This window comes from Globicephala melas, chromosome 16, assembly GCF_963455315.2.
Source record: "Globicephala melas chromosome 16, mGloMel1.2, whole genome shotgun sequence".
Classification (NCBI taxonomy): Eukaryota; Metazoa; Chordata; class Mammalia; order Artiodactyla; family Delphinidae; genus Globicephala; species Globicephala melas.
Genome location: NC_083329.1, coordinates 9045590 through 9062548, shown reverse-complemented (window position 1 = coordinate 9062548; position 16959 = coordinate 9045590). Strand labels below are relative to the sequence as shown.

At 51.0% G+C, this 16959-nt stretch overlaps 1 protein-coding gene across 1 annotated transcript in view; it reads left to right on the top strand.

Moving 5' to 3' along the window:
- Window positions 1-16959, top strand: part of HTRA1 (HtrA serine peptidase 1) — a 57736-nt gene that overhangs the window by 29246 nt on the left and 11531 nt on the right. The window contains exons 2-3 of the mRNA XM_030839327.3: window positions 2842-2941; window positions 3355-3559. Of these exons, the coding sequence (XP_030695187.3) occupies window positions 2842-2941; window positions 3355-3559 (305 nt within the window). The remainder of the gene's footprint in view (window positions 1-2841; window positions 2942-3354; window positions 3560-16959) is intronic.

Genomic DNA, 16959 nt, shown 5'->3' with positions numbered 1-16959 from the left:
ATTGGTGGCGGATTCTTAACCACTGCGCCACCAGGGAAGTCCCAGGAAGGCTTTTCTTAAACTTATTTATTTAATTTATTTATTTTTGGCTGCAGTGGGTCTTCGTTGTTGTGCACAGGCTTTCTCTAGTCACGGCGAGCTGGGCTACTCTTCATTGTGGTGTGCAGGCTTCTCATTGCGGTGGCTTCTCTTGTTGTGGAGCACGGGCTGTAGGCGCACAGGCTTCAGTAGTTGTGGCATGCGGGCTCAGTAGTTGTGGCTCGCAGGCTCTAGAGCACAGGCTCAGTAGTTGTGGCACATGGGCTTAGTTGCTCTGTGGCATGTGGGATCTTCCCGGACCAGGGCTCGAACCCATGTCCCCTGCACTAGCAGGTGGATTCTTTTTTTTTTTTTTTTTTTTGTGGTACGCAGGCCTCTCACTGCTGTGGCCTCTCCCGTTGCGGAACACAGGCTCCGGACGTGCAGGCTCAGTGGCCATGGCTCACGGGCCCAGCCGCTCCGCGGCATGTGGGATCTTCCCGGACCGGGGCACGAACCTGTGTCCCCTGCATCGGCAGGTGGACTCCCAACCACTGCGCCACCAGGGAAGCCCAGCAGGTGGATTCTTAACCGCTACACTGCCAGAGAAGCCCCAGGAAGGCTTTTCCGATGGTACCATATGAAAGGGTTCTGAAAGCAAAAATAATAAATATTATGCTACCATAAATTTGTTGAGTTAGTTAATCTTGCTCAGTAGTTGCAGATCTTTTTCTGCACCTTACAAAAATCAAGCTATGCAAAAAGAGAGCAGATTCCAGCCCTGAAATAAAGCAGCTCAGAGCCCAGTAGCCGTGACAGACAGGGGCCCTTTGTTCATCGATGGTCTTTCACTTCCAAGAAGGAAAGCTTGGGAGAGGCAGGCTGGTACCCGAGATGTCCCTGTGCCCAGGGGTATTGAGCTGGAGAACTGAGGTCCCTGGTGGGGACACACAGCCCAATCTGTACAGATGCTGTGATGCCACTGGGGATGCCTGTGGACACGCAGCTCTGAGAGCCACAGAAGACTTGAGAGTGTCACAGCTTTCACAGCCTGGCACCTGGAGAACGGCTGTACCCCTGGCACAGAGGGGTGTGTTTGTGTGTAGGAGTGTATGTATCTGTGTATACGAGTGTAGCTGTGTGAATGTATGTATGTGTGTGAGTGTAAGAGCGTGTGTGTATACAAAAGTGTTTTGGTGAGAGTCAGAGTCTGTATGTAAGAGCGTGTGTGCATGTGTATGTGCGTATGTGTGTGGATGTGTTTATGTGTGTGTACATGTGAGTATATGTATATGTGTGTACGATCATGAGTGTGAGAGTGAGTGTGTTTGTGAGCATATATTCATGAGTGTGTAAGTGTAGGTGTGGGCGTGTGTGTGTGTGTGTGTGTGTTGGGAGCACAGGTCCTTTGGTTAGCAAGGGGCAGTTTTGCAGGCCTGTGGTTTCCTTTTAAACCTCAGCCTCCTTGCGAACCCCCGTGTGTTAACGGTGAGGGAGGGAGACCAGCTGTGGTGAAGGGTCAGGGTTCTCTTCCTTTTATTTCCTACTTATCATGGATCAGTACTTTTGTAAAATATGCTAAAAATGAATTACTACCAAAATATAGTTTAAAAAGACAGAAAATATCAGCCCCGATTTAAAATTTTTAGATGCAAGAGGCGTAAGATTTCTCCGTCAAATTTCTATGAAGGTTTCTGGAAGCTCCCTGTGAGTTCCTGCATGGGGCCAGGTGGCAGCGGGGCTGGCAGAGCTGCTGGGTGCAGCCCTGTGCTCGACCCACGGGCCAAGGCGGAGAGGAGGGAAAGGAAGGGGTGCGGGGGTTCTTGGCTACAGACTGGCCTGGAGCCCCTCTGCTGTCTCTCTGCAGAGAGACTTGTTCAGGGGTGTCAGCAGGTGGCACGGGTTTGGGGTCAGAGCAAGAGGCTCAGGCTGCCTCTGCCACCCGTGTGCCCACAGAATGGGGGCTCCCAGCCCCTGAGTCTCCAGGAGCTCATTTCTGAGGCAGATGCCATGGGTGTGCACATTGGGCTGGTGGTATCTAACTTCTTGCCTTGCTGGGAGGCCTACATCAGATTTGTGATGGACAGCTTTGTCTGAAAGGAGCTTTGCAAATGCCCACCGTACGGGGGGTTCCCTCATTACAGTGCATATGTTTATAGAGAGAATTATGGTCATTCGATTTTCTCTTTTTTTTCCCCCCAACAGAATCAAGGCATCTCTTGTGTCTTTTGGCCTGGGATGTCCTGGGGTCGGGGAAATGGAGTGAGTGCTTAAGATGTGGTGGGAAGCTGCTCTGGGGACAGACAGCAGGAAAGACACCATCTGTGCCTTTGCCTTAATGCTTTTTCCTAGTAGCCTTTTAAATCTATAACACTTGATGGGCATCTTGTCAAAAACAGCCTCAGCCCTCCCCTCGACAGCGGCGGTGTGCTGAGAAGGGCTGCTGTGTGGTGCTGCGGGAGTCGGGGAAGGGACACTGGTGGACGGTGTCATGTCAAGGTGGCCCTCGGGCGACCAACTCTTTGGAAAAATGTAGGAGGCCCGGATATCTGCTGGAGCCTCTGGTTCAACATTCTCGAGGTGAAACTATTGAGAGCAAGGAAGCCAAGACAAGAGGTCATCTTTGGTGGGTTTTGCCGTCTTATCTGAGTGGGTATTTCCTCAAGAACCAGAAAGGTCTTTGCAACTGAGCCCAGTTGCAAAGGGCTCTTGTCCTCACCCTCCTTCAGGTTTTCTGGCTCTTCTAACCTATATCTTTCTCCAGGTGGCCACAGCACAGAGCACAGCACCTTTTAAGTGTCTCGTCTTTGTTTCTGTTCTCAGGGCAGGAAGATCCCAACAGTTTGCGCCATAAATACAACTTTATTGCCGATGTGGTGGAGAAGATTGCTCCTGCTGTGGTTCACATCGAACTGTTTCGCAAGTAAAGAGAGCCTTCCTTTTGTTCCTCAGCCTCTGAAGCTCCCACCGAAACCGCTGCCATTAGCAAAACATCAGATCTATTTAAAGTGTCCCTGAATATAGTCCTACAGGAAGATAAGCATTTCTCCCTTGGGATGTTTTCCTGTTTGACTACTTAAATCTACATTCTTGACCCTTCTAGATATTTTAAGAACCTCTGGTTCTGAAGAGATTCCCTAAGAATATTTTCTAAGTGGAATGTTTGGATGCGTATAGAAGTCAGTCTAACGTTCCATTTTTTAAAGTTAAATAAAGCCAGTGTGTCAGGTAACAATTGCTAGACGCGTGCTGCAGTTACAGAATCGGTTCATCAGTGTGTCTCAGAGCTGATCTGAAGATGTTTCAGCCTTAACCAGGTACTTTTTTTGGTTCTAGGCTTCCTTTTTCTAAGAGGGAGGTGCCTGTGGCCAGTGGGTCTGGGTTTATCGTGTCCGAAGATGGACTGATTGTGACAAACGCCCACGTGGTGACCAACAAGCACCGAGTCAAAGTTGAGCTGAAGAATGGTGCCACGTATGAGGCCAAAATCAAAGATGTGGACGAGAAGGCCGACATTGCACTTATTAAAATTGACCACGAGGTAAGTGTGTGCCCCACCTGCAGAACCAAGTTCTCAGGTGCCTTGACTGACATTTGGCTAAATCTGGAGAGGTCAAAAGGCACCAGAACTCCCTGATCTCATGAGATTCTGAAGCGGGACCAAACCAGTCAAGTCTGGACCAAAGGAGAACATTTAGGACATGCTGAGTGTGACCTGGGGTGGGGGAGGGGAGGGAGCTCATGGAAGCTTCTTTAATAAGCAGGCTATCAGGTGAGAGGTTTTTTGTTTGTTTGTTTGGTTTTTTGCGGTACGCGGGCCTCTCACTGTTGCGGCCTCTCCCGTTGCGGAGCGCAGGCTCCGGAGCGCAGGCTCAGCGGCCATGGCTCACGGGCCCAGCCGCTCCGCGGCATGTGGGATCTTCCCGGACCGGGGCACGAACCCGTGTCCCCTGCATCGGCAGGCGGACTCCCAACCACTGCGCCACCAGGGAAGCCCTCAGGTGAGAGTTTTCACAGTAGTGTTTTCAATTTTTATAAAAGAAAGCAATAGGTTTATAAAGAAATGAGTAGGTAAGCAGTGAAAATTGAGTTTCCCTTCCATTCTTAGCCCTGAGGCAACTGTGGCTGCAGATTTCTGTTCCTTTGTGCACTCATCACATATAGAGAATTTGCTGGGTTTTGAAGTTAGCCATCATTAGCATGTGAACAGCCACTCTGAAAACAAACCAGGTCTCCCAAATTGGGTTTTTGCAGAGTTACTAGGTGTGTTTTAAAACAATACTCCAGGTAGATAGCTAGTGGGAAGCAGCCGCATGGCACAGGGATATTGGCTCGGTGCTTTGTGACAGCCTGGAGGGGTGGGATAGGGAGGGTGGGAGGGAGGGAGACGCAAGAGGGAAGAGATATGAGAACATATGTATATGTGTAACTGATTCACTTTGTTATAAAGCAGAAACTAACACACCATTGTAAAGCAATTATACCCCAATAAAGATGTTAAAAAAACAAACAAACAAACAAACAAAAAACAATACTCCACACAAAAAAGTTTTGGAAGCCGTGAATTAAAGCTAATGGATTTTGTCCTCATAGCACTTCTCAGAGCTTTTAATATGCTAACGTGCATATGACTCCTACGAAAGGGTGTGTACTCTAAACTACAATTTTCTGAGTGTAGACTTTTTTTTTTAAACAGAGACACAAAGAGCTCAGTTTGGGAAAAGATTTGCTTTCTTTTGAAATATTCTCCATGTAGGCATTTTTGTTCTGTTGATTTGTTTAGCAGTCTTCATACCTGAACTTAAATCCAATTTTTTTAGACCATCAACAATTCCCACTCTTTGGTACGTTAGTTATGGAGGTTTGTTTTGCTGTGTGGCAGGTGCCTAGAGAGATGGTGTTTTCTGGTTTCTCCACGCTCTTGTCATTTTCCAGACTTCATCTGGAAAGAGGAATCAGGCTAGGCTGGAATCTTGTTTCTGGCCCAGGACAAAAGATCATAGACCTCGAGCCAGGAGGGATCTTCTTCTCCGGCTCTCTGTACATTTTACTTGATCCAAGCTGCGAAGTCAGACCCAGGTGGTACAGCACGGGCTGTTTATGTTTGTGTTGTTGATTGGGACAGAAACAGGCTCTGTGCCTGGTGTAGGTAACTAGGTAACTGGCCTTTAGCGATGTCTCAATTGCGTATTATTTCTGTTAGGTTTACCGTGGAATTTCTGTAACAACTAATCTTTCAAAATGTGTTTATCGGTCACAGTATAATCATAATAACTTCTACTTGATAAGCTCCAAAGCTGGACCAGGCTCTGCCTTCATTTGTAACTTTCACCTAATCTGCACGATAGCTGTATTATTGCCATTTTATAGAGGAAGAAACAGGGGTTCAGAGAGCTTAAGTCACCTGCCCTAGGCCACACATCTAATGCTGTGGTGAAGTTATAGCCTCCGAAGCCGGCCAGGCTCCCCAAGTGCCCAAGCCCATGACCGTTATGGGAGGGACGCAGCCTGGCCTTTTGATGTGATGGGCTGACTCAACTTTAAATAGCCCACTGGGAGGCTGGCGCACCCCGGCTTAGGTTCACACTGCGTGAAAGGTGTCCAGGATGTGGTAGTCTCACCGGAAGGAGGTGACCAGAATAGCATAGCCTGTGGCCACACGCGGGACTTCTCAGCTCCACCGAGCCCTGGGGAAGCAGCCAACCTTGCGGGCTGTCTGCAGGCAGGGCTCCGGTCTGGGTGCTGCGTGAGCTGCCCCCGCGGGCTAATTTCACGTTTGGCACGCGTGGGTGCAGCCCATGCAGCTGCTCTGGCCGGGGGATATCCTTTTCAGCTTTTGAGCCAAGGTGGCGAGTGTATTCTCCTGCCATCCCTGGCATGTCCCGGCTGGCTGTGAACCATCTCCCATCTCGACAGACCAGCTTTGTAAGGTGTTTCTGACCTGGCTCCTACTGTCCCCGGGAGGCTAGCCTTCCTGCCAGCAGCGCGCTATTTGAGATGCGTTTCTAGCCCAAGAAAAAGGAGCTTGAAAATTTAAAGTCGAGCTAACGTGGCCTTTCAAAATGGAATCGGAAATGAGAGGATATTAAATTGCAGACGCCCACACAAGAGACTGGTTTCCACTGACTAAACTACTTTTTTTCTGCTGATTGCGGTTGGAAGTGGAGAGAGTAAAAACATCTCTTCCAGCTCTTTCCATTTTGTTCCGTTAGTCTGATGATTGATTATTTAGGAGAGGGGGCCGCGGACTGGCTTGTAATCAGGCTCAGTTTGGAGAGCCTCTCACCTGGGTGAATACAGATGTGCCCGAGCACATGACAAATGTGCCGGCAGCGCTGGGGGTTGAGGTGAGCTTGCCTCGCGCTGTGTCACCTCAGCAGCGAGAAACAGGGCAGGAAATCTCAGAGGAGGCAGAACAGAACCAACCAAAATTGGACTTGAGGGTCGAAGTCACTCCGAATGGCGCTTGCCGTGTGAGGTCAAGGCCCAGCCTCCCCAGGGCTATTTGCTAATAACCCAGTGGAACTGGTGTGACCGCCCCCCGCATACACGGGCCCAATGGTTAAGTTGGTGCCTTATACTCTGGTCTCATTTCCTCCCCCCAGCACGAGGATTTCACTTGAAGGGCTCTCCATTACTTAAACAGCCATCCTCCTTCCTGAGCATGCGATTCTTGCCACTTTTAATGAATGAAAATTACCATGGACATCTGTTATCACTGCCCACTTTTCACCCACCCCGTCCCCCCTTCTTCTGGGAGCAGAGGCCAGCATCTCCTTCGGGGTCCATTTCTCCCCCACTGGAAAGTCTTGAAGGGACCACCAGTCATGACACCCCGCCCTCTGGGGCCAGGTGGACACGGGACCCATCAGACCGAGCAGATCCTCAGCTTGGAGCAGCGACTGAATGCCACCCACGGAAAAACAATATGGGGGAAGCTGGTGTAGCCTCTGCTGCCGGGACCCCGCTGCCCCCTGAGTTCCTGCCCTTTCTGAGCCTGATCTACCTACTTTCCCTTCCATTTTGCAAGCCCCACCTCACATCTTCCGTACACCTGCCTCGGCTTGAAGTTGCCAGAGACGTTTCTGGGCTTGCGACCAAAGGAATTTTTGCTTCTCACTGCTGAGCGGACACATGTGCGCTCACTTTCCCCGCTGAGTTTTGAGCCAGGAAGAACCTTTGGAAGAAAGCTCACTGGGCAGAGCAGCTGTCTTTCCCTGGTCTGCCGCTCCCACCAAGCTGGAGAAGGAGGATGTCCCCCAGCAGGCCCATCCCCTCCAACCACAGGCGGCCCGGATATCTCTTTCTGTGCTTCTGTCCTAGGATTTGCAGCTCCCCTTTCCTCAGGACCATGTCTGGGACCAGCATTCATCAGGGGAGGGAATGCCAGCCGCAGGAAGGAAGGACAGTGTGCATGCAAACAGTTTAATAGAAAGCAGCTTTGAGGGCAGACTAGTTCAGCCTTACATAAAAACGGTTTCCAGATGTGTTGAACATGACACTGGCTGTGTCTGCAGAACATTTAAAAATTTCCTCCAAAGGCAGCATTTTGTCTCTGCAGTTTTTTTGGTGGTACGTGGGCCTCTCACTGTTGTGGCCTCTCCCGTTGTGGAGCACAGGCTCCGGACGCGCAGGCCCAGCGGCCATGGCTCACGGGCCCAGCCGCTCCGCGGCATATGGGATCTTCCCGGACCAGGGCACGAACCCGTGTCCCCTGCATCGGCAGGCGGACTCTCAACCACTGCGCCACCAGGGAAGCCCTGCCTCTGCAGTTTTTTTGCTGAGTAGTTCAGGGGGAGAGAGAGAGAGAGAGAGAGAGAGAGAGAGAGAGAGAGAGAGAAAATATTTGGTTTCTTTAGGCCAGAGTGCAGGACAGAAATACCGGGGATGTACTGAAGAAGGTGAGAGAGGAAAGTTACTTTTGTCCCAGCTGCTTTTCCACTGTGTTGATTAGAAAACAGGCAGGAGAAGGTCATCTGTCCTCCCGCCTTGATGATTGCAACTTTCAGATTGGGTCCTGTCTGCCCTGTGTAAACCCCTTCACACACTCTCTGTTCTTACAGAGAGATCGTAACTGCTTACAGGGCCTTGGAGGGGCGCCCCACTCTACCCCGCACTCCTCCCTCTGCCCCTCCCCCTCTCTGCTACCCCCCGCCCCCCATGCAGGGCTGTTCTCCTGGGGCCTTGGCCTTCCCTCCCTGGGGTGTCCCCATCCAGCTCCTCCACAGGTGACCTTCCTTGTCCTTCAGGCCTTGGGTTAAATTCTGCCTCTGCCCCAGACGGCCCTTCCCTGACCCCCTACCCCGGGGAGCGCCCCACGTCCCAGCCTCCCCTCGTCACTCTGGGGCTGCATAACCCCGGAGGTGGTCACATTTCCTCGTTCATTTGTCCCTTCTCGCCCCCTCATCGTAACTCACGATCGTCTTATTCACTTGTGGATATCAGTTTCTCTCTGCTGCTGGAGTGTGAGGAGCGCGCCTGTCTTAGTCACCTGTGAGGAGGTAGAGGCTCAGCAGCAGTGTCCTGGGTGTGAACTGCGAGCCCTCCGCTCAACGGCAGGCAAGGCCGGCTGCCCTGAGGGCTCGGGGAGCAGGGAGGCACTGGGGCTCCTGCAGTGATCCGCTGCCCCCTTTCCGGCGAGGAGGTGACCGCGCAGCAGGCTGACTGCAGGGCAGCAGCCCCCAGACTCCGAGGCCAGTTCTCATCTGATCCAACGGCTGCCTGGTGTTTGGTCGGATGGCGTGTTGCTTTGCTGGGGCCCCCGTAGCTCTGCGGTCTGTGGTAACTCAGAGCCCTGGTGAGGTGGTGAGGTTTCCTGTGGGCGCTTCTACCCCGACGCCAACACCCAGGGGAATATTTGGAAGCAAGCTTGTCGAGGCTTATGAAGTGGTTTTCTTCCCTCACTCCCAGACCTGCATCCGCCCTTGGCCACCTTTGGGCCAGATGCCACCTATGGCCCTGTTTGAAGTGGCTGAAGAGTGACAGCCCTGGGCACGGGGGCTGCTTTGTGGGCAGAGGGTCCTTCTCCTGCTGAGCGGGCTCTGGTCTCTCCACGCCTGTCTCCTGGAACGTGGCCTGCTTGCAGTGGATCTGCCCCAACTTCTCTGAGTGAGGAGGGTCCAGGCGGCCTGGGGACGATGGTGGGGGAGGGGAGTGGCGGGTGCCAGGTGTGACTCGTGCCCCTCCACTCCCCCACCCTGCGCCCAGCCTTCAGCCAGTTCCCCTCAGACAACCTGATTGTCGGAAGGCGCTGACTCAGCCGCCTGAGCTCATCCAAAAGTGGATCAGATAACACAGAGCCTGTGCTGGACCGGCTCCCCATCTTCTGGAGTCTGTCACTCATGCTTGTAAAGTAACCAAGAGCTGGAATGCTGCTTGCCCTACCATAGTTACCCTCGTATTTTGTTTCTGTGTTTTTCCACTTGAATTCTTTTCCCCACTCCCTCCGTCCTGGTTGTTTTGTGGTCTCTCCTCTTTTTCTCCCTGAACTGAGAGGCCTGCATTGCATTTGTTAAAGAGGCCCCAGACCCTGTCGATGTAACGAGGCTTCTGTTACCGTATTGATTTTTACCATTTTTAGGGGGATGCAGATCAGTATCGCATTAGGTGATGTCAATCCAGACGCTGGCGTGGAAGCCGGCGTTTTTTGCTCTGGGCCAGCCTGTGTCCAGAGGCTCATGGGGACGAGGCTTCTCATTGTTCTGACTGCAGCTTCTCGTGGAATGAAAATATTTCAGTTCCCCAGACTATCAGAGCTGGAGCCCTTGTGTGTTCTCTGGCCCCATTTCAAGAGCTTAGTTGATTGTTAAGGAAATTCTTTGGCTATGTTTTTCTCTTAATATGGTAATGCTTTTTTTCACTTTGGCAGACTTTCTCCAGGGTATTTGACCAAGACTCTTATTTATGGTTCTGACAAAGCAGCTGGGTTGTGGGGACTGAATTTGTAGATGCTTCATCCGGAATGTCCCCTTCAATGAGGAGGGAGGGCATGCATGCATTGTCAGTTTAGTGAGTGAGTAGCAGTGTGTTGGGGCCCAGGGTTGGCTAGCTGTGGCCTGCAGTCCAAATCCGGCCCTCCATCTGCTTTTGTAAATAAAGTTTTATTGAAACACAGCCATGCCCATTTGCTTATGTATCAGTAGAGTCTACAGCTGCTTTTGCTGGACGGCAGCAGAGTAGAGTAGTTGGGATGGAGACCACATGGCCTGTGAAGCCAAAAGTAGTTACTCTTTGGCCTTTCACAGAAAAAGTTTGCCAACCCCAGTGTGAGATGATTAACACCTTGTTCTAAAGGAGCAAAGTGTGCTTGGACCAAAATATACTCTTAAGACCCAAGTGAGGTGAAGCACGAGGTCACTACAGGGGAAAGGGCAGAGAAGCTGATCTCATTTGCTCTTGTGGGGACTGTGCTTCTTTGCTGAAGAAGATGCTTCGGTCTTGCCGGATTAAGCAGAGAGAGGCCTTAGTTTTGACCATTTCTCTGTAATATCGGTAGAGAGGAATTTTGTGAATTTGAAGATGTTTTCCAAATTATTATTCAATTTTAAATCCTAATGATCTTTTAAGGTCTCGTTGGTTCATTCTTTCAGTTATTCCTTATTCATTCACAGAGTCCATAAATATTTATTGAGCATCTATTTGACCAAACACTGTGTTAGGTGCTGAGGATGTAACAGCAACGGGCAAAAGCCATGGAGCTTATGGTCTAGTGTGGGAAACAGGTAAACTGGAATAAATAGGGTCGTTGGTACAATGGAGGAACAGATAGAAGAAGCAGGAGAAGGCACTGGAGCTGGGGAGACCCTGAAGGTAGTATAGGCAGAGAAGCTTATCTGAGGAGGTAACATCCAAGCTGAGACGTGGAGGACAGACAGAGCCAGCCAAGGGCAAGAGCGGGGTACCTAGGGTTGCTTAGATTTCCTTTTCTGCCCATCCTGAGGACCTGGACCTGCGGCCCAGTGCAAACTTATTTCCCAGTGAGTTTTTGAGAGGCCTCCAGAACACAAGCCAGTGCTTCTGGTTAGCCGGTTCCTCTGCATATTGTCCATGTATCTTATTGGCCTTGGTTCTTTGGGGTTCGCGATCGTACTCTGGAAAGCTCCAATTTCTTATGTAGTCAATCTCCTGAGAGTCTAGAAGTGCAAAGGGTTCAGAATGAGCTGGTCGCCTCTTATTCATGGCAGGATGCAGGCAGTTTCCCAAAACTGGTTTCCTAAAACCAACCACTTTCTATGGCAAGGCAGAAATAAGACATTCTGGTGAACTGAGGACTGATTATTCTAATAAATGTGCTAAGCAACAAGTCACTTTTGTTAACTAAGGCACCAGCATCTGATAACGAGAACATATGACTCAGGGTATTTCCCTTTTTGCTTTGGCTGCCAGGCAGCTCATAGAAACCATTGGCCCTGTGGCTAGAATACTTCCTATGCCACCATTTAATGTCATAAAGAGATATGAATTAACTCATTGTAGTAAGCCCTGTGTCATTGACCATGTCAAATTATTTTTATCTAGAGGAGGTTATACATCTTTAAGAATTTTTTAGAATAAATTTTACAAGAATGATATATCCTGCATATGGAGCCACATGAGCTCTGTGTGGTCATGGGTAATGGTCACTGTGCCCTCAATTCAGTTCAGCAGTTACCGAGTGGCTGCTATGTGTTGAGCACTGAACCTACCAGAGTGAGACCACAGCCCTTCCCTTTGCGGAGCTGGTGGGTATAAGTTGTCCCTTTACCCACCTGAGCCCTGAGCCTACCACCGTATAGACGGCTGAAAACCAGGCTGCAACTGGAGTCCTTACCCAAACTGAAATGCCAGGCCCTGGCTAACCCCAGGGTTAGTCCAAATATTGGACTAATCCCAATTTTAAGATCCTAATGGATCTTTTAAGACCTGATTTGTTTATTTGTTCATATATTCACTTTCACATCCAATGATTTTCATAAATATTTATTGGCCAAACAACGCTGTAGCAGCAGTGGCTAACTTGAAGCCGCCAGATAAAAGTGGAGGGGTTGAGGGCTTCCCTGGTGGCGCAGTGGTTGGGAGTCCGCCTGCCGATGCGGGGGACGTGGGTTCGTGCCCTGGTCCGGGAGGATCCCGCATGCCGCGGAGCGGCTGGGCCCGTGGGCCATGGCCGCCGGACCTGCGCGTCCGGAGCCTGTGCTCCACGGCGGGGGAGGCCACGGCAGTGAGAGGCCCGCCTACTGCAAAAAAAAAAAAAAGTGGAGGGGTTGATAGATGAGAAGACAAAAGTTACACTTGATGACATGGTGTTTCTCCTACTCTCCATGCCACAAACTATATACAGTCACTGGCTGTCGGGCTCCCATATAGAAATGTTGACATTTCTGTACGGGAAGATTTGAAATGCCAGTGTTTCTTGATGTAGCCTAAAGGAGTCTAGATATCATGGTGCTGTGCATGAACAGTGAGGGGGAAGTTTGCTTCATCAGCCCTTTCTCTATTTTGTTTTTTCGTAACCATCCTCTGTTCCTTTTCTCTCTTTCTCTCCATCTCCCCCACTTCTCTTGTCTGTCCCACCTGAACATCCCCCCACTCATCCCACCTCTTCCCCTCCTCCCCTCCCTGTATAGCAACTGTAATATGTCAATCTGGGGAAACGGACGGGGGTAACTTGATTACACGGTCCTTCCGAGTTCAGCGCGTGTTGTGATCTCGGTGCTGTGTAGCAGATCCTTCCTGGCCTGGCCTCCCGGCTCACCTGCGCACTGCAGCCGCCCTCTCTTGGTGGTACCCTTGACCTTGTCGTCACTGATAACCTCTCCGCTCTCTAATCTGAATGCCAAGCATCTCAGTCTTGGTTCACCTCCTCTTCCCCCGGCACAGCTGCTTTATGGGCATGTGACCTGTGCCCTTACAGCCCCTATGCTCAGAACGGAACCCCGCTTGAGGGTTTAATGCTCTGAGGTCTTTGTTTTAATTTTATCTTTGAATTTTGTGCTTTGTACGTGAAGTCTGATGAGACAGCGGAGTATGTGCTGGGGCTTAGAGCCTTGGCCTCTGCCCTGTTTCTTTTCCTGTTGCCTTCCTACCTCCCCAGGACGGGTTCTTGGCTTCCCTACTCCTCTGGCCCCTGGGACCTCGGACCCCGCACAGCAATCACTGCCACCCTCCTTCCCCCAGGGAGTACAGGCATGGGGTACATACACCCCACAGCATCTTGGGCAGCGGGTGGATGATGCCACAGGTCATTCTGCCGGCAGCGAGGCAGGGCTAAGCCTTTTCCACCCCATCCGGGTACCTAGTGCCTCCTGGTGCCGAAGGAAGTTGCAGTGCCCTTGGGGGTGGTCCATCCTCTGTGGGTTGGGGCAGTGAGCTCTTGGGATGGGGAGAGGCCTGGCTCTACTACCCTGTCGCTACTCGGGCACAGTGCATGGGTCTGTCCAGTAGCTGGTGAGCAGAGCACTGAGTCTGAGTCTCCTGGGTCTGCACTCACCCCATGAAAATCTTTGTGCCCCAGGGAGCATGACACTGAACAGCAAATAAAAACATCGGGACAGATGAAGAGAGAGAGAGAATATAGAAGGGAAAAAAAAGCTTTATATTTTAGTACCTTTAATGGGACTTTTTATGCACTTTATGAACAAGGCGTCTCCATGTTTATTTTGTCCTGGGCCCTGCAAATTATGTAGCAGATCTGTGGTTCATCTGGGTCCACCCATCTGCTCACATTCCCCTGTCCCTCAGTCCCTCGTGGGCTCACTTCCCTCCTTCCCCAGGCGGGATCCCTGTGTCTCAGGCAAGTCTTAGCTGCTAACATCCCCCTGAACTCTGTGGTCTAGTTTGCTGTTCCTTAGGAAGCATGCAAGTTCAGTGGCACTGCTTCTTGCTGTGTATGGGGGTCGCACACGGGAGATGTGCTCTTTTCCCCCATTGCCTATTTTTTTAAAGAAAATGAAAGGTTAGCATAACTGTTTCCAGAAGACACACTGAATCACTTAGTTGAGTCTCAGCCAGTTGCTGCAACATTAACCTTTGAAGCAAACTTCATCCAACACACAACACCAGCCTGCAAACCCCAGCCTCTTGAAAACAGTGTGCTGGGCAGCTGGTGGATACAGTGGCTTCTGCAGATTCAGCAACAAAAATGTTTTTGTAACAGGAGCAGTTTATACTTTGCAAGGAAGAGAAAGAAGTAGTTGACTTGTCTCATGAGGTTAAAAGAAAGTTGCCAATTTTTTTTTTAGTTTTATTTGTTCATTTTATTGCTCTTCTCTCCAAGCTTTAGTGAATGAGGTTGCAACGAGAGGAGCGCTCAAGGGCTTTTAGGCCAAACCCAGGGTGGCCAGAAGCTGAAATGTAGATGGGTCATTGTTTTTAGGTCCGCTCTAGATGATTTCTGGCTGAGCCAGCGTCTGGAGAATTCCAGGAATCCCCTTTCCTCTTGCGGCTGTAAGAGTTTGCAGGGATCATCTGACCTCTTTGCGAAGTTGTATGAAAAGAGATTTATTAAGGACTCTGGTGCTTGTTTTTTTTCTTTTTCAAAAAATAAATAAATTTATTTATTTGGGGCTGTGTTGGGTCTTCGTTGCTGCGCACGGGCTTTCTCTAGTTGTGGCGAGCGGGCACTGCTCTTCCATGCAGTGCGTGGGCTTCTCATTGCGGTGGCTTCTCTTTGTTGCGGAGCACGGGCTCTAGGTGCACAGGCTTCAGTTGTTGTGGCGTGTTGGGCTTCAGTAGTTGTGGTGTGTTGGGCTTCAGTAGTTGTGGCTCGTGGGCTCTAGAGCTCAGGCTCAGTAGCTGTGGCGCATGGGCTTAGTTGCTTTGCGGCATGTGGGATCTTCCCAGACCAGGGCTCGAACCCATGTCTCCTGCATTGGCAGGCGGATTCTTAACCACCGCGCCACCAGGGAAGTACGTCTGGTGCTTGTTTTGATCTCACCAATTTAACCATTGTCTGCTAATAGGTTTTTTTTTTTTTTTTGAAATCTACCAGGTCTTCTGGAAAGATCCCTAATTGTCAGAGCTGGGATGACTTTGGACATCACCAGGCTCGACTCCCTTATTTTAGAAGTGATAAAACTGAGACCCAGAGAAGTCTGTCACGTGGCCCAAGGTCAGAGTGAGTTAATACAGATGCCCTGCTCCCTGGGACTGTGTGCTCCCAGCGTACGTGGAGGCTGTGGTGGTGCTGTGTGTGTGTTTTGTCTGTGTCTTCCCTCTGCACCACCCTTTGTGGATGCTGGAGGATACGCCCATAGCAAGTCATCAGCCAGGGCCCTTACTCAGCACAGGCCTTTTCTTCCCTGTGGGAATCAGCAGTTGTGATGCCCCTTCAGGGGGATCCCAGGCCACACGGCGAGCCCGTGAAGCAGGCAGTGCCACACAGCAGGGGCTTGTCTGAGGGTACCACCGTGGCCTGGGCCCTCGCCCTGAGGACGTGTGACCTTGGCTTCCTCTGGCTGTGGCCTCTGCTCTGCTTCCCTTCAGCTCCTGGCCCTGTTGTGTGTCATGTCTGCTCCCGTCTCCTGCCCTGCCCCGTGGCAAGGTCTGGCACAGAGAGGCTCTTCTTTGGTGGCCGGCTGTGCACCCTGAGCATCTGGGCGGTGAGCACTGCTGAGAACGCCTGGGCTCTCGGTACCACCACCACCAGCTGCAGGACCGTCGGTCCCCTGGTGAGCGGAATGGGCACTATGCCCGTCCCATCTGCTCATGGGACAGAGCACAAGGCGTGTAGGGCATGCGAATAAGAGGGAGGCTTGTCTACACGGACGAGGCTCTGCTCGGACCACTTGTATTTCACGCTGACTGCCCTAGACATGTGTGGCCATTGCTCTCCTCTGAAGCGGACTTCTCCTCTTCTGCCCTCTGCCAAAAAAAGAAACCTGCATGAAGGAATGTACACCTACAGATGTTTCCAGACACGTATTAGCATCACCACTGTAAAAGGAGCCAGCTTTGGTGGACTCTGATGTGGCCCAGCACGCAGCCCTTCTCCTCCCTGCTGGCATAGCCCTGAGTTTGTTTTAGGTCCACTCCTGACCGCCCCCCGCATTCCTAACTCAGGCAGATCCTGAGAGGCTAAGGCAGTCACCAGGGCTATGATCCCCACCCCCCCACCTAAGGGTGGTTGAGGATAACCTATGACCAGGCAGTGGCTGATGACCCATGAGGAAGAATGTGCTGGGCCCTTCTGGATTCTCAGCTCTTCTGAAGAGACACGCAAGGGAGAAAAGAGTCTGTTACTTCCAGTGGGCATTGCTGCATCTTTATGTCATGCCTGGAATGATGGTGGCCCTCCTGTGACCATGAGCCCAGGCTGCCGTTGATCAGACGGAAGGAAGGCAGGAGCTTCTCCTTGACTGACATTGCCCTTGAGCCTTTGAAGTGAGCAGCCCTCTGCCATCGCGCCCGTGAGCAGGTGGATGTTCACTCCACTTCGCATTGGGTTTTTGTTACTTGCAGCTGAAAAAAAAAAACAAACCTAATTGATGCACCCAAATCATGTTTAGTGTTGGTCTATATTTAGCCTTTATGGAAGATTCTAGGCTGAGCTGCCCTTGGGAAGGGAGATGGATTTTATCTCTTTTTACTGCTGTGTGTTCTGCCGGCTTGTGTGTTTCCCCCCACCATCAGACAGTAAGCCTGGAGGGCACGGGTGGGTTTCATTGATCTTTCATGTTCCCTGTGCCAGGCCCGTCCTCAGTGAATGCTTGTTGAGAAAGTTCTCTTTCATGTAGGCAGCGTTTTGTGGGAGCGGTGATGCCAGGCCTGCTGGTTGTTGTCTGTTTGTTTGTTGGCATCTAAACGAACAGTAAGAGCCTTCTTTAATCATGCTACTCACCAGCCTCTTCCAGGTTTTAGCAGTGAATCTATCACGCCATTAGTATCCTGCCTACGGCTTGTAGTTAGTGATTTAACTCGGACGTAGAGCCCACACGCAGGACTCTTGACGCCCTCGTCTGGGCT